General features: G+C 38.5%; 3 protein-coding genes across 5 annotated transcripts; 1 reads left to right on the top strand and 2 right to left on the bottom strand.

The window, feature by feature from the left end:
- Positions 1-435: 435 nt before the first annotated feature.
- LOC135671397 (leucine-rich repeat receptor protein kinase HPCA1-like) lies at positions 436-4,913 on the top strand. Its single transcript, XM_065179501.1, has 19 exons — positions 436-507; positions 597-808; positions 887-958; positions 1,049-1,123; positions 1,204-1,275; positions 1,361-1,525; positions 1,608-1,682; positions 1,755-1,826; positions 1,894-1,965; positions 2,046-2,114; positions 2,200-2,274; positions 2,362-2,433; positions 2,500-2,634; positions 2,712-3,124; positions 3,208-3,339; positions 3,427-3,566; positions 3,648-3,867; positions 3,941-4,176; positions 4,262-4,913. Exons 1-19 carry the CDS (start codon positions 436-438, stop codon positions 4,784-4,786), a joined length of 2,904 nt encoding a protein of 967 aa, XP_065035573.1. The 3' UTR covers positions 4,787-4,913.
- A 1,340-nt stretch (positions 4,914-6,253) lies between these two features.
- LOC135671430 (reticulon-like protein B2) lies at positions 6,254-9,574 on the bottom strand. Its single transcript, XM_065179541.1, has 6 exons — positions 9,433-9,574; positions 8,986-9,183; positions 8,228-8,408; positions 7,510-7,651; positions 7,366-7,435; positions 6,254-6,742 (listed from the first exon to the last, which is right to left on the bottom strand). Exons 2-6 carry the CDS (start codon positions 9,170-9,172, stop codon positions 6,573-6,575), a joined length of 750 nt encoding a protein of 249 aa, XP_065035613.1. The 5' UTR covers positions 9,173-9,183; positions 9,433-9,574; the 3' UTR covers positions 6,254-6,572.
- Positions 9,575-11,663: 2,089 nt separating this feature from the next.
- LOC135671481 (autophagy-related protein 18d-like) lies at positions 11,664-22,512 on the bottom strand. Of its 3 annotated transcripts, XM_065179634.1 has the most exons (6): positions 22,313-22,507; positions 22,156-22,210; positions 20,272-21,129; positions 14,906-15,164; positions 13,844-13,967; positions 11,664-12,014 (listed from the first exon to the last, which is right to left on the bottom strand). In XM_065179634.1, the coding sequence occupies exons 3-6, from the start codon at positions 21,034-21,036 to the stop codon at positions 11,906-11,908; spliced, it is 1,257 nt and encodes a 418-aa protein (XP_065035706.1). In that variant the 5' UTR covers positions 21,037-21,129; positions 22,156-22,210; positions 22,313-22,507; the 3' UTR covers positions 11,664-11,905. The 3 variants fall into 3 exon arrangements, with proteins under 3 accessions (XP_065035706.1, XP_065035707.1, XP_065035708.1); XM_065179635.1 differs by lacking the exon at positions 22,156-22,210; XM_065179636.1 differs by lacking the exon at positions 11,664-12,014 and having other exon boundaries at positions 13,874-13,997; positions 22,313-22,512.
- Positions 22,513-22,610: the final 98 nt, after the last annotated feature.

The following is a 22,610-nucleotide window of genomic DNA, read 5'->3' as shown; positions in this document are numbered from 1 at the left end:
ATAATTGATTTTTTCTCGAGAAATATATATATATATATAATTAATTAGTCAATTATCTCACAAAATTAAATTGATCATATCCAATCAAATCGAGATCTTTGATTCTGAGTATGTTTATCTTGTCCGAGACGGCCGGCGTTTGATCCAGTAAAAGTATTCTTGGTCGGCCTCTTCGTGGCTGTACTCGCTTTGTACAGACGCGGTAAAGCAACGACGACACTTGTCTTGTCGACCGGCGTTGTGGCCAGCCAGACTTGGTCTTTGATGTTCTATAACACCTGCGTCCGACGTTACTTCCATGTAATCTTCTCCTAGCTTTGTTCTCTGCGTCGAAGCCTCTTTGTTTGCCTCCCATCTCCCTCGGACATCCCAATGAACGAGGAAGAGGGCAGAGATCATACAACCCGCAGCCGTCTGAGAAACCTCACAGCCGTGATGGTAGTTCATCCTATCAACTTTCTCCTCTCTTCGCCATTGATGTCGATGAAAGGTCTTCTTCCACTGTTGGTATGCCTTGTTTGCGTTCGACATGGTTCCTGCAGCACACACCCGCAAGATGGTATTAGTTTTCTGCTGTGCATATTAAGCATTGTTAGCTACTTAATCATGCTTGTCATGTTGATTTTGATGGTAAGAATGAATCTGTGTTAGTGTGGACTAACTATGATTACCGAACACGGACAGTTTCGGCTCTCAAGTCTTTATCTACTCAATGGAAGAACACACCTCCAAGCTGGAGCCATTCGGATGATCCTTGTGGTGACAACTGGGAAGGAATCACCTGCAAGGATTCAAGGGTGAAGAAGCTGTGAGTGCTTTTATCGCACAGTTCATGTGTGTCCTGAGCTACATAGTCTCTAATGGCCTTGCCATCGAATGTTTTCAGGAAGCTATTCAACATGGGAATTGAGGGCACATTGCACAGTGACATACAGAGCCTTTCTGAATTGGAACACTTGTGAGTGTCATTCTTTAGATCTCATAAATCACTCATGGAATTCATTATGTTTAGTCTCATGAAGCATTATAATGAGATGTACGAGTGCAGGGATCTCTCCTACAACCGAAATCTGGGTGGTCCGCTCCCACCAAGCATTGGCAACTTAAAGCAGCTTGTGGTTCTGTAAGTCCAGTAGGATAATTGACCTCTGCTGAGCTCACTGATATCGATCCTAATGTGCAGTGATCTGCAATATTCCTTAGGAGATTGATCGGTTGCAATTTCGGAGATCGTATCCCAATCGAAGTAGGCAACCTACTTAATCTCCATGTCTTGTAAGGATCACTCTTTGTGTACTCACTTGTCATGCAGATATAATTGAGTTACAGAATTATAAAGGACAGGGATTCGATGTTCCAGGTCTCTGAACTCGAACCGGCTCACCGGTGAGATACCTGCTTCGCTCGGTAGGCTCTCCAATCTCACCTGGCTGGACCTTGCAGGTAATCAGCTCACCGGACATCTCCCTACTACTTCGTCGGATGAAGCTTCAGGATTAGACCAGCTTGTGAACACTCTGCACCTGTAAGTAAGCCTCTGTGGTTCTTCAATTTTCCATGTAGATCGAGCATATCACTGTTTGATTGGTCTACTATCTGCTCAACAGGCATTTGAATCAGAACCAGCTATCAGGCCGAATTCCGAATAGTCTTTTCGGCTCCAATATGAAATTTATACATATGTAAGCAGCAACATTTACCTGATTTTCTCTATGATTAATTCTTCTGACTCGATAACAATTGCTTGTGTTCAGACTTCTCGATCATAACAACTTCTCCGGGGAAATTCCAGAGTCGATAGGTCTCGTTCGATCACTCAAAATCCTGTGAGTTTTCGACCGTCAGTTACATTCTTCTTTCGGTTGATCATATCTGACAGAAACTATTTTTCAGCCGTCTAGACAATAATTACCTGAATGGATTTGTTCCTTCTAGTATCGGAAACCTTACACTCCTTGATGCCTTGTAAGTGACCGAAAAATTCAGCGGCAGTGCTAACAATTATTTCTCGGACTAGACTCAGGAATTACTTTTGTTTTCTTCAGAAATTTAGCTAACAATAAGCTAATCGGGCCGATGCCGAATCTGACCGGAATGCATGCCCTCAACTATCTGTAAGGATGTCTGACTACTTATTTCGATCATGCAAGTATTTCCATGCTTTGCCTTTTCGTAAAAACTCGAAATTGCCGTGATCAGGGATTTAAGCAACAACACGTTTGATCCTTCAGAACTTCCAGAATGGCTTTTGGATGTGCAAAATCTCACGACTTTGTAAGTCAACGTAGTGTTAAAATCTTAAAATGCCATGCTTGATGAGCTATGAAGTTTAAGCCAAGCATCACTTTCCGGTGGAATCAGAATCATAGAGTCTGGGAGGCTTCATGGAGAAGTGCCACCATCACTCTTCAGCTTTCCTCAGCTACAGCAACTGTAAGACCTTCGTGACAAGATAAAACATCTTATCACAAGAATCACTTTGCTGAAATCAATCTACAGGAGACTCAACGACAACGCATTCAGTGGCAACCTCGACATGGGCAGCAACATCAGTCATCAATTGGAGATGGTGGATTTCCGAAACAATGCTTTAAGCTCGGTGACACTTTCTTCCGACTACAACAACACCATAATGTGAGCCGATCTCAAGCTCAAACTCCATCTTCCTCCCCCGGGAGCTTGTGTACCTGATGGATCTCTGATGTCTGCAGACTCGTGGGGAATCCAGTTTGCAGTAATGCTCAGCTGCATGAGACAGAGTACTGCCATGAGCACCAAGACTCGGGATCTGATTCCTCCATCACCGACTGCTTGCACCCATATGAAGGGCCAATCGTTTGCAGAGCGCCCTCCTTCAGTGACATAAGTCACAATCTTGCACCGATGGCGAACAGGATCGCAAGCTTGCTTAATGGGACTCCAGTGAGCTTCTCTCTTCCGAACTACTTCTTCGATGGCAATGCGTATCTGCGAGTGCAGCTAACGATTTGCCCATCGAGTGCAAAGCACTTCACCAGGAGAGAGATCTTGCTGTGGTTTGATCTCAGCAGTGAGAACCTTGCACTCTCAGAGATGTATGGGCCTTGTTATTTCGATCCATGGCAGTACTCTTTTCGGCGCAAGGGTATCGAATTCTTGCTTTCGATAAGAACTCCTGAACTCTTTTCGACTTCGTATCGAGAACTCATCCGTTTATTTGACTCCCAGTGAATCGAGGATTGATCGTCGGAATAGTAGTCGGATGTGTTGCTGCAGTGTTGGCCATTGCAGGGCTTGGAATCTACGCTTTGTGGCAGAAAAAGCGAGCTAAAAAGGCCATCATTCTGCACAATCCTTTCGGTAAACAAGAAAGAACATTATCACTGTTCAACGGGTCTTGTGTTTTCCTGCGAGTCTCTCTGATGATTGCTGTTCTACATGTCTTAGCATCGTGGGGATCAACCGGTGGAGATGCCGGAGATGCTCCACAACTAAAGTTAGCGAGATGTTTCTCCCTGGATGAACTCAGGAAGTGCACCGATGATTTCTCCAAGGACAATGAAATCGGCTCAGGCGGCTATGGAAAGGTATCCGACGACCTATAATTGTCGCCATCTCTTGGCCGCTTGTTCATCACTTCCTGGCTCAACCGCTGCATCTCTCTTCAGGTCTACAAAGCGACGCTTCAAGATGGGACGACGGTGGCCATCAAGAGATCACAGAAAGGTTCGAAGCAAGGCGGGGTTGAGTTCAAGACGGAGATCGAGATGCTCTCCAGGGTGCACCACAAGAACCTCGTCGAGCTCATCGGCTTCTGCTTCGAGAAGGGGGAACGCATGCTGGTCTACGAGTACATCTCGAACGGGACCTTAACAGAAAACTTGTCCGGTATCATCTCCACGAACATCAGATTAAGCTCCTCCTCCTCCTCCTCTTCTTCACCTCACGCTGTTGGCCGCAGGAAGAAGACACACGCAGTTGGACTGGAAAAGGAGACTTCATATAGCTTTAGACGCAGCTAAAGGATTAGCTTACCTTCATGAGCTCGCTAAACCTCCGATAATCCACAGGGATGTGAAGTCGAGCAACATTCTTTTGGACGACGACTTGGCCGCCAAAGTCGCAGATTTCGGGCTCTCCATGTTGGTAAACGACAGCAATCTCGGCCATGTCTCCACCTCCGTCAAAGGAACCATGGTACCTTAATTCATCTCATTCTGCTGAATCGTTCGAGTTTTCTTCTCGATCACCTCTGTTCTTCAATGCCTGTTGATCTTCACAGGGTTATCTCGATCCGGAATACTTCATGACCCAACAGCTGACCGCGAAAAGTGATGTTTATAGTTTTGGTGTCGTAATGCTGGAGCTGATGACGGGTAGGCTGCCGATACAGAAAGGTAAGTACATCGTTCGCGAGGTGAAGATGGGATTGGATGAGAAGGATAAGGAGTTCTGTGGTCTGAAACACATGATTGATCCATCCATTCTTAACGATGGATGCATCGTTGGATTCGGAAAGTTTGTGGAATTGGCTCTGCGATGCGTCGAAGACGCATCCGATGACCGTCCGACGATGGACGAGATCGTGAAGGAAATTGAGATCATGCTAAAAGACGACAAGCTGAAGGAGAATTCAGCTTCGTCATCTTCTTCTTCTGCTGATACTGAGCTTCGACAAACTTACGATGAGCTGCTGCTCCTCAGCAGGGAAGTGAACAGCGACGGCGTCCGTCGTACCGATAGATATTTGTTCTCGGATTTATCGGAGACTAATGCTTGCGCCGTTTTAGATCGAGGCAATGAATGAATCAGATGCTCGAACACCTAATATGGCTGTGTATTAGATCGTTGACATCACAAATATGTGATGGGGATGACACAGTGTATTAGATCGTTGACATCACAAATTGTACTAAATTGGTCCCAAAACAAGTCTTAATCATGTTAACCTCAAATCATCATGGCTGTCCTTAGGGCTCGTGAGGGTGTAAAGAGAAAGGAGAACAACAAAAGGAGAAAGGATTTGTGATCCCTCATGGCTTTCCTTCTCTTTTCTTCATCATTTTGTCTTTTGAGCAACTGCTAGTGATATGAGGTGGAGGATGGCAAAGATGAGGAATACTGAAAGTGATCAATGATCTAATGAATGAATACATGAAAAGGAACATGATTTTGCAGCACTAAAGACATCTGAGTTCCAACATAATTCTATGTGCAAAGTCTGGATTGAGGTCGATATCGACGAAGAACACAAAGTAATGACAGAACAGTCACCAATTAAGAACTAAAGCTGTGTGCAAATTCTGGATCAAAATAGAGAATAGTGAAGAACATAAAAGTAGTGGCAGGAGAGTCACCAGCTAAGTAGATGCCAATGTGTTGAACCATGTCTTACATCATGAAGAAGATAACAACTAAGGCTGTGTGCAAATTGTAAATTAAGGTCGGAAATAATAAACACAAAGTAATGGCGAAAGACTAACCAATCAAGATGTCAAGGTGTCGAATTCATGTCTTGCGTTATGAAGAAAGTAGCAAACAAGTCTGTGCAAATTCTGAATTAAGGTCAGGAATAACGAAAGAACATGAACTAATGACAGGATGCTCACCGGCTATCGAGGTTTCGAATCATGTCTTACGTTATGAAGAAAACAATAACTAAGCTGTGCGCAAACTCGGGATAATGGTCAAGAACAATGAAGAACACAAAGTAATGACACAGACTCACCAATTAAGATGTAAAGGTGATAAATCATGTCCTACATTATGAAGAGAAAAAACAAGCTGCGTGTAAATTCTGGATTAAGGTTAAGAATAATGAGCATAAAGCAATGACAGGACACTAAGGTTTTGAATCAGGTCTTACATTATAAAAAATAATAACTAGGACTGTGTGCAACTTCTTGAAGAACATAAAGTAATGACAGGACACTCACCAATTAAAAAGATGTCAAGGTTTCGAATCATGTCTTTTACATTATGAAGAAAATAACAACCAAGACTGTGTGTACATTCTAGATTAAGGTCAAGAATAATGATAAATACAAAGTAATGACAGGAGACTCACTAATTAATAAGATGTGAAGGTGTTGAATCATGTATTACATTCTGAAGAAAACAACAACTAAAGCTGTGCGCAAATTCTGGATTAAGATCAAGAACAATGAAGAACATAAAGTAGTGACAGTGAGACACCGATTAAGAAGATGTTAACGTGTTGAACCGCATCTTACATTATGAAGAATATGACAACTAAGGCTATGTGCAAATTCTGGATTAAGTTCAATAATAATGAGAACATGATGTAGTGACAGGAGACTTACCAATTAAGAAGATATCAAGATGTTGAATCACGTCTTACATTATGAAGGAAAAATAAAATCAGTGAGAGTCGTAAAATAGCACTGCTGCATTTGCTTCGGATCAAGCATCTCCCTGGAGCCTCATCGCTGCTATGTAGATAGGATTTCGATTGATGTGTTATTTCCATCTACTTAAATCCTCCAGAAATTGCTCCTCCATGACCATGGATTAATCAGTAATGCCAGTTGCAGAAAATTCTGGGCAAGGGTAACTCAAAACATATTCCCATCTCAGTGTTGCTTTTTATCAGAGAAAGGTCCCCGTGGAATTTTCTGGAGTACCTTCGCATCAAAAACTGCATAGTGCTTGTTGATTTCTACCATGGCCTTCTCAGCAGCTATGTCGACATGGTCCTCATACTTCTCATAGAGAACAGGTGTAGCATACAGAACTAGGAAAACTGCAAAAGATAAGTAATGGCAACCATCATTGTGTCATACCTAAATGCCTCTGACGTATCAATAAACAGACCTCAAAAGTTTACACTCATTATTATCATGTCTTAAGACTAAAAACTTAGAACAAAGGAGAGAATCATGTAAATAATTGATATGATCAGCGTGCAAAGTTGGCCTAGCAGAAGACATTTTTCATGAAAGTTAAGCTGCCTTCCAAATTACTCATATTTCCTATTGTTCATGTCGAGTAGACATTTACTAGTTCCTAGTATGCCTTGGCAACTGGTACCAGAAGCCAGAAACCTATGAGAGAGGTGCCTAGATATTGTTACGTTTTATCTCTTTGTTCGGGAATCATCGACATTGTTCCATTTGTTTGCACTGCAATATGTCCGTGATATTTTAGCTGCACACAGTGGGAAGCATGCTTTCTCTGGAAAAAAACAAGAATACAGGGCAAACATGATGATGAGAAGAAATAAGACAAGATTTCAAACATGGGGCATCATCAGTCCAGGTTTGTCTCCATGGAGCAATAGAAATCCACATGATAGCAAACTAGAAGTTCCAAAATAACTCAAAATTTTAGCTCTAATTAATTAGACAACATATAGAATAGACTGACCAATGTAAAAAAGAGTCCAGAAACTGAACCAGCTACCGACCATTGAAAGGATCCACAAACCTCCAATTACCTGCATGACAGACTTAGCTGTGAAGATCTGGAGCAAACTACATGAAAGAAAGCTTGAAGTTATTAAAATCCTACCCTCAGAAACTTCTTCAAGTCCTTCCCAGAAGCGACACAGCGGAAGGTTGCAAAAGCTTCATTTATTTTGTATCTTACAGCATGAGCTGTGGTTAAAAACACGTCTTCTGGCAATATAACCTCTGGAAATTTTGGCGGAGACCTGCATATAAAAAATTAGGTAAGAAACATAAACAAAATTTATGTCCATAACTCTAATATGGAAGAAATTGGGACTGCCATGGAAAAGCAGAAAGAGTAGCTCGACAGAGCACTCATATTCCGCACCAAACTGACCATAAAAAAAGCAAACTCGTTCAGGTTGTTTCACCATAGTGAAAAAGGTGATTGCATGATAGATGTATAGAGAAGCAATCAAATTCCATAACTTGCATATCCATGGTTTGAACTATCCTTTTATTAGCAGAATTTAATGATGAGAACCATAACGAGATCAACTACAATGAACTCCTACAAACCGATCCACATAAGTCTCCAATGTGCACAGACCAGGCTATAGAAACTTGCATAAGCGTATAACAGAATCACTCAGCATTAATATGAAATGGTCATCATTTTTCAGCAGATATAAATGAGCAAACATATTTAAGCCTCTCTATAACATCCATGGTCCAGTAGATTGCTGCTCATCATTATTTTTCAGCAACACACGATAAAACATATTAAGCTCAGTTACATTTTCCATAGTCAACTCTTGTAAGAAAATGTTGGCTCTCACCTGTTGACAAAAGATGCTGCATTAGACCAGACAAAAAACACAGCCAGTGAGAATATAAAAGAGTGGCAGATGAAGGTCAGCAGGTGATAGCCGATCCATTCAAAAAGAAGCCATATAACAGTAACTCCAGCAAGTATGCTGCCCGATAGCTGCTTATTTCTCCATAGTATGATATCAGCAGCTGAAAGCACAAAAAACTCATTACCTACAGAATTAGGTTTTGTTGAATCATATTCAAGAACACATGCTAGAGCCCTAATAACTATTATAGAAAATAAGTATATGGTAGAGTAATAACTCAAGCAAGCAACTGAAGTATGTAATATTTCACAAAATTATTTATACAGACATTCCTTACCATAATAAATTTTATCCCCTGACCTTCTCTATCGATAGCTAATTCCTAACTTGCAAATTTCACATTTTTGTCGGTGTCTATCTTGTAACCATAAATAAAAGACTTAAGAAACTTTTAATCTAACCAAGAATATGACATTTTATAGAGCTCAATCCATTAAAAACTGATGTTTCCACATTGTCCTGGCAATGCTTGTATAAATCTTTTTACCGCCCCTCTATCTCATCCATCTACATCAAACCAATGGTCCAACATTGTTGATCTAATTGCACCTAAATCCTTACATATGACATGGCTACTATATTCCACATAGGGAATTGACGTTTTCATGAATCAATAGCAAATGACAGAAAACATAAGATCTGAAAAATAACAAGGCATTGTGAATAAAAGCTCATACATTTTCCTCCTCCAAGAACAGCATGCACCGATGCCTTCCTCCCAAACAAATGTTTCTTCCTCCAACCATGAGATGAAGGCTTGTCGTTTTCTGAATCCGAGGAGGAGGACGACGACCCCTTATACTCATGGATCTTCTCGTCAATCCACTCCGTCATCGAAGCGTGCTCACCGATTTCCGACATCATCGTGAACGATTCTACCAATAAAATGCCGATTGAGTCGATCAAATACCTAACCGATTTGCTCCGACAAATACGAGTGACATTAATCAAGAAAACCGATCCATCTATGCACAATCAGATCATAACTTGCAGAAATCTTACGCATTCGATTCAAATCGAAGAAGAAGAAGAAAAATTCATCTCGAATCGTGTAATCGCAAAAGATTTCGGGAGCAAATGCAGAGAATTCGATCGTGAGACACCGAGATCGGAAGAAGAATTACATTATGGTTCGCAGTCCTCGGCAAAGGCTTCTCCCTTTCCTTTCTCTGTTCCGAACTCTGTCTCTCTGTCTCTCTCTCTCACTCTCTCTCCTCTCGCTCGCTCGCCCGCTTGCTCAAACTGTAACGGAAACCGGCAAACTAGGAGGCCTTAAAAGCGGGAGTTTTGGGTGGTCTGCCGCGAGAATCGGGCGGCTGTGAACCCAACGTGGGACGATCAGACGGCTACCGTGGCTCCGGCGTCAGGGAGGATCGGAACGGAGGACATGACGCCGTTGCGTGTGCCGAGCTTCCACGTGGACGGTTGGACTCAAGGAGCGGCTTAAACCCAGGGGTTGTCAGATTACGAAAATACCCTTAACATCGAAGGAAGTTCGACATGTCGAGGGGCCTATTGGTCTTTTTACTATAGAAATAAACTAACATAAACCTTTGACGTATGCTATTAACTTCATACATGTGGTATTTATTTTTAAGGAATTAACGGATTTATTGTGGACGACTCGACTTATATCTAAAATTAAGGTTTATAGTATAATAATAAAATAAATTATTTTTTTTTATAAATATTAATGTATTTTAATATTATTTATTTACGTTTACAAATATAAATAATATTATTTTGAGTTACTCTAAATCTTTGGTTGCATGTTTTTAAATGGATGAATTGACTGAAAATACTATAAATTGTTATCATCTCTTTCAAATAATATTTGAAATATCACTCATCCATTTCAATTGTATTTTTTTTCTCTCGTTATATTGTTTTTGTCATCACAATGAATAAAAATACTATAAATGATATAAATAGACTCGTAATTTTAACTAAATAAACTTCGAGCCTAAAACTTTGGTATTGTAATAATAGTTTACGAGCAATAACAAGCAAACTATGATATCACTTATGGTGTTTTTCAAAAGGTTAATAGTGTTTTCAACACCTTAACAAAAACATTATAATGCTATTTAAAAATACTAAATAAAATCAAAATAAATTAAGAATCATTTGATATATACTAAGAAACAAATAGGTATTTATAATGGTTTAGAAATAACATCACCCAAATAGAGATTAAAAAAAAAATAACTATTATAGAATATTATAAATGACCCAAATAGACTCCTAATCTCAATCAAACAAATTACAACTCTAAGAATATTATATACAATGACAATGAAAGAGATACAAAATTATATAGTATTTTATTAGTAAAACACTATACATGAGCAAAAAAACACTTTAATGATTCAAAATTGATAAAAATAATAATAATAATAAAAAGTACCATTAAGGTTGATGATTGGGCATTATTCGAATTAGGGTGGTGCCTTTTGGAAAAATAAAAATAAAATAGGGAGGCTCTTTGAGAAAGCTATTATTTTATAATTTATTTTTTGAATTAAAGAAGAAGAAAATTTATGTGAAGAGTGATTTTATCATATTACAGAACAGTATAAAATTATATAATTATATAATTTAGTATAAAATTATAAAAAATAATTACAATTACATTTCTGTAATTTGGTACATCATCCAAAAATAAAAAATAATATAAATTTATTTATAATATCTTAAACCCCATTGAACAAACCAAGATTTATTTCCATTAAGACTGATATTTGTTCTCTTTGTTGTAAGTTTTCAATGTTAATATGTAGTGGAAATATGAAGGCATTATTTGCAGTTGATGAAATCTTTCAAGTATTCATGATATTATGCTAATCGATTAGACACAAAACCTAAATCAGTCAGACCAATCACATAAAATGAGTTGATGAAAAACAAATTACTATTCTTCAAAATATTCCAGAATATTTTCTCACAACTCAATAAATAGAAGCCTATGATATATATAATTCAGGATCTGAATCCATGGGCTCTCGCATGATACATTGGAGTTTCTGTTCTCAAGCAGCAATATGATTTGACCCATGACACAAGTAAGCATTCAGGAATCAGTAAATCTTTCTTTCTCTACCACAATGATTTCTCTCTCTTGTTGGGAAGAAAGAGAAGACTTACAAACAAGATATACTAGTCCTTATCCTTTTGGGATACTAACTCTGTAAAATCTAAAAATATTTATCAATACCAACATCTCTAAGGTCATGGAATACTAGAAAGGATTCAGCTCAGATGCCATAGTTCACTTGCACCAGTATAACAACCAACTGGTAACATGAGAGATTTAGTTGCCCTGTATCGAGAGTAATTACAGTGTGTAATTACGGTGTATAAAATCCAGCATATGCTCAGTAGAGCATGGATGGACATATTAATATATCTGCACAGCCAGATGAGTGAGCAATTTTTTTACATCAGAACTAGGATTCGACAGAGTATCTATACATGTGTCCTTACCAGATGCTTAACTTTATGGGCTCTTTACGAGTAAAACGAACATATGTGTTTCGATAAACAGGTTGAGGAAACCATCATCTACATGAAACCCTAAGGGCATATCACATAGAAAGATCATGAGGTTACAGATTGTGGCTGATGGCGATCGGCTTTCAGAAACCGGACAAATTCCGTCTGGAACATCTGGCCACCATTCACTGGGTCGAAGGTGCACCTACAGAAGCTGGAAACAAAGGGAAAAGGAAAAGCAAGAGAAGTTAGCAGAGATACTCACTAGACGACCAAATAACAGGTAAGCTATTGGATTATAAAATGCATATGGTCTTTTTTTACCCACCTATAACCTGCAGCCAGGTCACATAACGAACAAGAATGCAAGGATCTAAACCATAATTGTCAAATTCTTGCCACAGATAACATTGGTTGGATAAATGATTATCTAAGGTCTAGATTCACTTTTCGCATGACCTCTTGAAAGTTGAAACTGAAAACTAGAACATTGAGCTTATTCATATCACATCTCCTATGTTAAGTACCAAAATCCTCCAAGTACAACAAAAGAAAGGTGTAGATGTCTGGAGATAAATAATTACTAATGAAATCTAGACATACAACAAGGTTAATTTGAGTCCAATACAAGTCTTATTCCTTCAAGGTTTTCTATAGTTTTGACATTCCATTAAAATTGAATTTCTGATACATTATGGAGTTTAAATAGAAATTTTGGATTCTGTTTCCAAATTTTAGATTTTTCATTGAACATGGTAATCTAGCTTCACTTATGGAAGCTTCAATCAAGGATCTTAGTTTTGGGTATTGAACCTAAACCAATCACTTCTCAGACTAATTTTGGTATCATTGTGTACCAGTTACTGGTGTCAAGCAAAAAGAAAAACACAAAATCCAACAAAGGAGGAGCCGTATTATCTTCCTCTTCTTCCATCCCTGCTTTCATTACTTGCTTTCAAGTTGCTTTTATGAGAGGTCTTCTTTTCGAGTGAAGTCCTCAGATTAAACAATAAAGGAAGTAATTAAGTAATTTAATGGAGGACTCCTCAGTTATTAGTCAATATCATGTTATACTGCCAGGTTCTGACCAAATCAGGTAAAGAAAAACAAGCTTTGGTCTGGGGTAAACAGGTTCATTCAACACGATCTGAAACTGAGTGATCCAGAATACCAGTCCATGGTTGGACCAACAGGCATTGCCTGGTGGGGCAGCTATTCATGATAACAAAATCCTTGGTCCCGGTAAGACCAAAAATGAAATCATCAAGAGCGTATCCTAGAAGACGTTGGGTTGCTGTAAAGAAATCAGCATGATTTTTGTTTCCTAGATAAAATCAAGACAAATATTCATAACAAGGGTTGTTTCTCTTTATTCTTAGCCTCATTCTTCTTTTCTCAATACTCCACTTGTTTTCTTGTAATTCCACTAACCATACTTCTTTATTATTCTCAAGCATAAATTAACCATCACTGCAATACTGTTATGCATCAGGTTACTGCAGAATATCTTATGTAGAAAATATATTCATTGCCATCCAGCTAGAGGTTGCTTCCAGAACCTAACCTGAGGTAATCAAGGTTAGACCATTTTTATTTTCTAAAATGATATGGAAAAGACAAACATTTGGTGGCTAAGTGCCAATAATTGATTGGTAAGAAATAAGTACCTAACATAACAAGAAGATATTTACAAAATGCAAACATAATGATTTAGAAACCAAGCATCTAGGTTGATCAAGATACAAGGTACTGCAATACTGTTATGCATCATGTTACTGAAAAATATCTGATGTAGAAAATATATTCACTGCCATTCACCTAGAGGTTGCTTCCAGAACCTAGCCTGATGTAATCAAGGTTAGACCATTCTTCTTTTCTAACTCAAGTGATATGGAAAAGACAAACATTTGGTGACTAAATATCCTTAATTGATTGGCAAGAAATAAGTACCTAACGTAACAAGAAGATTTACAAAATGCAAACATAATGATTTAGAAACCAAGCATCTAGGTTGATGAAGATATAAGGTAGGAGGATTAATACCTGCCATCCATGCCAACAATCATGACAGTGTTTTGAGATCCAAATGCAGCAATATAGCGTGTAACTTCTGGCAAGTGAAACTGAGCGAACGACCATTCAGAACTGAAGTACTTTGGCAGGACACCTGGGTGATTTCAGTTCATAAGAAAATATCCTGCTTTTACCAAATCAATGCACTTCTTAATGTTGCAATAATGATAGCAGATCCATGACGTAATTATCACATACTAAAGAATCAGTTTTCCCTCAACAAAATACTATAACAATCAGATGAAAAATTTACTTCACCTTTTTTTTCACATCATAAAACTATTCAACTACAATTTCTTTCAGCAAAATAGTTTTTGTGCAAAACTTTTATGTTGAGATGGATGCTTAAAGTTTCCAAATAACTTTCATAATCTAGCATTAATTTGAGGTGCACTTTTACATACAAGTACTTAATAGTTAATTCTCAACCCAGCAGAATTCTGTTATACAAATCGATGTGTCAGCTTGTGCCCTCATTCTGGCAATTGGTTTAATCTTCCAGTCAATAATGATCTGAAGTTCCAGATTAAGAAGTTAGCCATTTTCCTTGTTGTTTTGTGTTTTTTGTTGGCTTACCATAGGCCTGTGAATTGACCCTGATGGTCACCCAGTGAATATTTTTAACAGTTTGAACCCTATGAGAATTGCAACCTGAACTTCAAGCTCTATGTTCTAGACCAGGAGATAGCAATGAAACAAATACTATCAGCAATAGAGCTGAACATAGTTTTCCATGATGAGGTTTTAGATAAAACCTGCAGTAGAAGTAGAGATAACACCAACATGGTAAATATGATTTGTAGATCAAGAAGCTCCATGTGGTTAACTCAGAACCACAAGCTTTCTAGTTAGAGATCATGACTATACTCATTCCTTCAATCTCATACTCATAGACATTTTGCAAAAAAGCCATTGTGAATAAAGTAGCTAGAACACCAGAAACTGACGGTATTGTTAAAACAACTACATTCCAAACATAAACCACAAGAACAAAGACGAAAAAAAGAAGCAATAGAGCATGAGATGCCTAACCTCTCATAAAATATAATGATGAGTTGTTGTTGGCTCCAGTGTTCGGAGATATAAGGGGATCAACTGGAGCAGAAGAGTTCTGATGTACCATTTCTGGAGCTTGAACAGCTGGAAGCTGGAAAGAGGCATCTTCCCCACCCACTCTAACTCGAAGTCTGAACACATGGACAGTTCCTTTATCACTGGAAACGACCAGCCATTGTACATTTGTAGAGAGAGCAATGCTATATATCTCAGCCCTATCTAATCCTCTCCGTACCTTTAATTATAGAGATCAGAAATGAGTAACTAAAACATACTTAACAAGCAAATATACAGCAAAATCTTAGATGGATATAGAAGGCAATTAACTAGCAAACACAAAACATAGAAGTCAAGGCAATTAACTATCATTACATCTAATGGCAAGCACAATGAGCTAGAGAAACATAATTCACATAAATTGGATATAAAGCTACATAGAGTGAAGAATAGCCTTGCCAATAAAGTCCAAAATCTGTTTGTCTTGTCTTGCTTCATCTGATCAGAATGGGAGATTTGGTAAGCTTCACCAAAAGATGGAAAAACCTTATAGATATGGCCTAGTGTTGCCCATATCAAATCAATGATTTAAAAAGCGCTAGGCACCAAAAGGCGCCAAGGTCCCACAATGCCCTAGGAGTTAGACGCTCGCTCGAGCGAAGCGAGGCGCTCTAAAATATAAAAAAAATACTATTTTCCTACTTGGATTGATAATTACTGAATAATCTTCTTCTTCATCATCTCTAATATGTTCAACATTATCCGCGGATAAAATCTCATAAGGTTTATTCCTTTGCATCTTTTTTTTACTCATATAAGATACCAACTCTTCTTTTACATCAAGTGAACACGTCTTACATGCTGATGCATTCTTGAAGTTCCCTACCTGATGCTGTTTTGCAAGGAAAATACAACCTATAATAGTCTTATCACAAAAGATGCAAGTAATTGCATTAGGATCTTTAGGATCCTTTAGATAATTGTGTTTCTAAGCAAGATCCTTTCTTGAATTTTTTTATGAATCTTCTGAATTGTACACTTGCCATTAATCCTAAAATCCTAGTAACAATTCCAAATAAATAGATATTAGCAGTGTTAAAATATAATAGGGACTATTATATGATAACAGTAGTTAACAATCTACTATTAACAGTAGTTAGAGGAGGAGAAAAGAGTCATCGACAGTAAAAAGTGGAGAAGAAGGCAGCGATAACGGAGGAACTTTCGGACGACGACGACGATGGTGGAGGAAGCCGTGGATGGTAACAGCAGCGGCGGAGGAAGCTTCGGATGATAACAACGACGACGAAGGAAGTTGCGAACGACAGCAGGGACGATGGCGGAAGCCACAGACAACGACATCGTGAACGGAGGAAGCTTCAGAGGTGTCAATCAATAGCAGAGGAAGCTATGATCCTCTCCCTCAGTGGTGGAATGAGCTACACATGGAAGCAGCAACAACGGAGGGAACTGCGCATGAAAGCTAGACCATCGGACTAATCTATCAATGATAGAGGAAGCATCGGTCCTATGCGTCGGTGGCGGAGGCAACGGCTGAGGAACATCAGCGATGGCGGAAACCGTTGAGCTAGGGTTTATGGCTTGGGATCGCACGGGCAGATGTGGGTTTGGAAAGTATAGTAATAGTATGTAGCTTAGTTGGTTTAATCGAACCAACTAGCTACTATTCAACTTAATAGTCTGGTTTGGTTGCTTTGTTTGAACCGAGTGCTCACCCGAGGCGTCCAACGCTTAGGCTCGGGCGAGCGCCCAAGAGGCACTTCACTGAAGCGCACCGCTTCAATGAAATTCAGACACCTTAACCATCTAATTTTCCCCAAAGTCATTTTTAATTTAATAAATTTTAGACAAAAATGGGCGAGAAGAATGGTATCAAATATTAATATCTGAAATAGAGCATCAATCAAAGATTGCACCATTAGTATCATATCATGCCAAACAAACAGATATCAAGAGATACCTGCTGCATCTCCCTGGCTATGACTTTCCTCTTACTTGTGTATCATAGAACTAGAGTTGCTTCATTGAAAAACCCTATTTCAGTTTCTATAGCTGAAGGCTAGTCGTTAAGTCAGGCCTTCATTTATTGCATATATGCCACCAACAACATTTCATCAGTGCCAGGGGTATGTTGATCATCCTTTGTTTCAATCTTATTCAATCACATAAATCTATCACTTTTACTTTGCTTCAATCTTCCTATTCAATCAACATAAATCTATCACTTTTACTGTGAAACTAGAATCTGAACTAGTAAACCAAACCAGGGTTGCTTATGAACTAAGAACTGGCCTAGATGTAATTCAGAGGCAATATGGATCTTAGATCTAAATCATGGAAGATCCTATTTTGATTAGACTGAAATTTGATATACTTGTCCCTGACAGCAAGATGCAACTTCTATTGAGAATGTTAATGGAGAACATCGTTCACAAAGAAAGCAAGCGAAAGACATCTTTAGTAATAAAAATTTAAATAACTAGTTTTCAGCTTGCAACAACAGAATAATAGAAACTATGCAAACATGGAAATTTCCATACATCATTTGAAAGTGAGAAATAATGTCCACTAAAATCTTAATTTTTTTTTAATATCCCCCGGAATTTGAAATCTACAGTTATGACCTTGAAGTTAGATGCAATTTGCAGACTGTTAAAGACCTACTATCTGCAATTAAAATATCCAATATACTCCCTTCCGATGATGTCCGTGTTTGCTTGCTAAGTGCCATTAGAGTCCTTTCCTCCAATAGTGTATCTTATACACATATATCTATAGACCAGTTATCATTAAAATCATTTCCTCCAAACAAAACTATGCTACTTTTCAGATATGCCCATTAAAATAGTCAGATCTAGGTGCCTGTTAAATATGGCCTTAATCCCAGATAGGCACAGTCCACACATATTAAACCATGGTTTAGCTAGTCTTGCACTATTAATGCCAAACAAGAGGGAAATGTTTGATGGTTTTCAAATTTCTGAGAGAGATCTACGTAAAATCAAGATTTTTAAATTAAGAAGAAGAAAGCTCCTAATCCAGCCTAACTTGTGAAAAAATTTACATAAATAGCTGCTTTGAAGATATCCTCTAACTTCTATGCTCTTTCCTAAGCGTGGTGTTCATTGAACTAGAAATCATGTCAGTCCTTCTCAATCATACCATCTCTATCCACAAATATGCTATCCTTACTGATCTCTTACCATATTGAACATCAGATCATCACACATATATTAGGTATATTCCTAGTGAATTTTGTCATCATGGTAACATTGCCCTAATTGAGTCTTAGAAACAAGATAGGGCTACATACGTGGACCCAACCTCACATTGGTGGAGTATTGTACATCGAGAGGACCTCTTATATTAGGAATATTCTTGCACAACCCTAGCATACACATACAAGTAAAGGCTAGATGCAATTGCTATACAAACCTGGAGCAAGTAGACTTATGAGAAGAACTAAACAGCAATGTCTTTTATGAAGCAATGCTTAAGATGACTGTGCAATCCCAAATACCATGGCACCAGCCTTTCCACTTTGCCCCTGCCAACATGGTTCTTGATTTCCCACTACATTAACCAACCAAATTCCGCGAGCTCTTATATCCACGTCTCCATGTCTTTTCCGTCCCCACCTCTGAGGCTTGCACATGTGAGCCAGTAGCCTTGTATGAGTGAGAATATGCCTTGGGACTCCTGTGGGATGAGGAATTGAACAAGTTCAAACAAGGCTATTATACCATGTTTAGGAACAATCCAAAGATAGGAATTCCTATTTGGAGTCTGATAAGGGCTGACACCCTGTTTTTGATCCTCAAAAGATTCAACCAGCTCAAAATACCAAAAAGACCAGACGGCCAAAAACGAAAGATTTAGAGGCCAGTCTTAAAGAAGTTCTAGTCCAAATATAATATTAGTCTATAGTTTTCAGTTTTTGGAAGGTAGCCTACACATATGGCCTGTTCAGCCTCTTACAACATCCTTGTCAATCATTTCACATGTTCCCTGATATAAATACATTGGAAAGGTTTTGGTCCAACATCTTCAACAATTGTCTACCTTTCCCAACAATAATATTTTCTAGCTAAGTCGACCTCTTGGAAGAGTGCATCTCTTCCATGAACTAGAGAAAAAAGAGCGTAATCAGCAGGTAGAAATGGTGTTGATTATACCTGCACATGTAGCAGTCTCACCAACTGGCATTAAACAATGAAAAAAAAGTTGCAGAAACAATGAAAAAAATCATAGTTGTAACTTGTGAGTGATGTATAACTCTTTAATTGAGCAGAAAATGTTCCAAGTCTAAAAAGTGGCTAAAAGGATCATCAAAGTGCCTAACTTTAATTATGAATATATTAATTTTCTAATTATGCAGAGAAACAAGCACAATATGGGGTTTTTTCTGTTTAGCTGTTGGGTGCAGCCAGCTCAAGCCAAGTTGGGAAAACTACTTTTGTGCATGTGTTCAAAGAGGAATGAACTTTTGTATGATCAATGGATACTCAGTCGTTGATCATTATTAACTGTGGTGAATGTCAAGCCATTGTGAGGCTGCTTGCCCCAACTGAATCTATCATGCTAACCAAATACTAATATCTGAGAAATTTATTGCATGAAAAAGGAGATTTTCCAAATGGATGAGTGCACATTCAAGCATCTAGAAAGTTAAAAAAAAATAGCATGCTAGGTTGGTGAAGAAGTTAAGAAAAACCTCATAGAAGTATGGAACTTCAAATATTTAAGAAGAGACAATCCACCCATCTAATCCTACAGACAGATGACAGATATTTAGGTGCATAATGAGAAGAAAGGTAATATCATTAAATAAAGACATTCAAGGATGCAGCAGTTTCAGGGTTTTCTAGAACATGGAAATTAACAAATAACAATGTATTAGCACTAATGGCATGTAATTAATTTAGTCATACTCACAACAGCATACCATGATTTTAAACATAACGCAATATACACATATTAACATACTTATAAATGCAAAGCTTTTGCCTGGTGAAGATGTGTAGTTGCAACAATTATTATTATGCAACTAGCTGCTATTGTCAAAAACATTTGGCCAACCTATTGACGGTAGCAAGAAGATGAGTACATTGTGACAAATTTGTTTGAAGCTATACAACAACATAGGAACCATTAAAGGAGGTCGAGCATGATGCTGATAACAAATACCATGACTAGGATACACAATTAAACCATTATGAGAACAATAAGTGATGCAAAAAACTTAAACCAGTAAAACTGAGATGGAGGTGTCTATCCTAGTTTTCCTTGTCGGGTCAGTGGCACAAGGAAGTTTGAAGTTTTACCTCTTGTAGTTGTGTACCATCCATTGTGTTAAAAATTCTAATCAAAGTCCCTTTTGTGCTTGCAGTTGCAAGAAGTAACCCATCCAAAGTCATGGTCATACAAGATATCTGAGAATCATGAGCACTAATGACCTTTGTCATCTTCAAACCAAAATGTTCAACACGGACCTCTCCCCGACGAAGACCAGGGCATGCCAACACTGAAGTGCTAGAATGGTGTGAGAGGCAGCAAAGTCCCTTTGGATTAGATTGAGTTTCTATTTGATGAAGAAGCTTCAAGTCTGTGAAGTCATACACATAGATCTTGTGCTCAAGAACTATGACAATACGATCTCGTCTTAATTTCACACCTCTGACATTAGATCTATATGCATATTCACCAACACAACGGCTCTGATGATCATCCCAGATCATAACTTTATTTGGTGGGTATTGCATATTGGCACCACCACCAACAAGAGCCAGGATATTAGAACGAAACAGCATTTCTACTATTCCAAATCCTCCACTTTTCAAGTCTCTTCTAAAGGTTTCCTTGAAGGGATCACAGTTATATATCCGGAAGCCGTTGCTTGTTCCAACAGCAAAGCACCCATAGTCCTGATTCCAAGACACCGACAGCAGCTCAGTTCCATTGTCATCATCGTAGTCTCCTGGTTCTGGTTGACTGAAAGGAGTTGAAGATGGCCATGACTGTTGTGACTCCAATGAGGCAATCCCCATGGGAGGATGAATGCTTGACGATGTTGATATTCTCGAGCTCATCAAGGAAACCAACAGTCACTTATGTCCAAAGGAATTCAAAGGTCATTGCAACATAAGTGATTCAACATGGATTTCAATGGACAGCGTGCGGACCTGCAACAATGAGATTCAGAAGTTAGAACAGCCTGAGATCAAGCAATTAACTTGCCTTAATCTAGAGGAACAGCCTCTGATAAAAACCGAATATACCATGAGAAAAACAGAGAAGCATTTGCAGACATTTCATCAGATCAAACCTTGACCTTCTCAAGTATCTGTATTATCATGCAGTACAAACATATGCAACTGCCTAATGCATAAAAATTACAGTTATAATTCTGTAGTTTAACCATGGAATATACATAAAAATAAAAAATGAAGCCATGAAGATCTTATAAGGTGGCTCATAATAGCAACAATACATTTCGTGTATGTGATCTGGAAAGTGCATTTAGCATGAGAAAGAAAACGATTAACGAAAAGAGCAAAAGAGACGTCAACACAATGATTCATAAGTACATTTAGCATGTCACGTTCTAAATCAAATTTCTCATACGGGCAATTTGATAACAACCTATCATGTGCATCCTTTGTAGTGCAATGGTACACAACAGATGTGATTACTTAAAGAAAATAAAAATCGAACATCATGAATAGCGATGCAAACTAATTTATTCACATTAGAGAAATAATCCAAATTTAATAAATGAAAGGAAAGGCAACAATTAATAATCCAAAAGCTGATATGCTAAAAAATCTAAACTACTCGAGATTTATAAAACACGTAGCCATACACTTGGATATTATCGACTTTGTGGCTTCAATCACAATTCTCTAAATTCCGGCAGAGGATTTAGGGGGAAAAGATGCAACTTCGAGAACGTAACATATCGATTGAAGGCGCCAGGTATTAGTGAAACAAACAAGATCATTAACTAATGAAGGCTCGCCAACGTCGATTTCCATGAGTAATAAAGGAGAAAGGACAGATTTTAACCAGATCCCGTTACACATCCGTGCAGCCAAATTTTCTAGAGTCAAGATCGGGATACATCACTAAAAGAAACGAATCAATCGGCCAAAAAGCCCCACTTTTGACACCAAAAGGAAAATAATACAGCGACGATAAAACCACCATACCTTCCACAAAGCTGTAAAACTCTTACAGTTAGTGATTTCTTTTGGTGTCCAAAACCTATCAATAGAATTTTGGATGACCAATTTAGGAGACACCGAATAAAATCTAAAACGATCAAATAACCAAAAAAAAACTCAAAAGAAAAAGTGGAAAAAGCACCTCGATATCGATTCAATGCAGGAGGGCGGTCTCGGAAGCACGATTCACCGACTCGCCAACGGGTAAGGAGGGCAGAGAGAGAGAGAGAGAGAGAGAGAGGCTGAAGGCGATCGAGCTCCGACGACAAACACGTCCGAGTTTCACACCGATCTCTCTCGCTTTTATCGCGACCAAGCCCAAGAAAAGGGAAAGGAGGCTCGCATGGAACGAATAAAGGAACGATCGGGGTGAATTCTAGAACCGTGGGGAAGGTTTCTCTCGGGAGAAAGAGATCCTCTCCAATTCGCAATGTAATTTG

This window comes from Musa acuminata, unplaced genomic scaffold (genome assembly GCF_036884655.1).
Source record: "Musa acuminata AAA Group cultivar baxijiao unplaced genomic scaffold, Cavendish_Baxijiao_AAA HiC_scaffold_1139, whole genome shotgun sequence".
NCBI lineage: Eukaryota > Viridiplantae > Streptophyta > Magnoliopsida > Zingiberales > Musaceae > Musa > Musa acuminata.
This window is presented reverse-complemented; position numbering and strand designations above follow the sequence as displayed.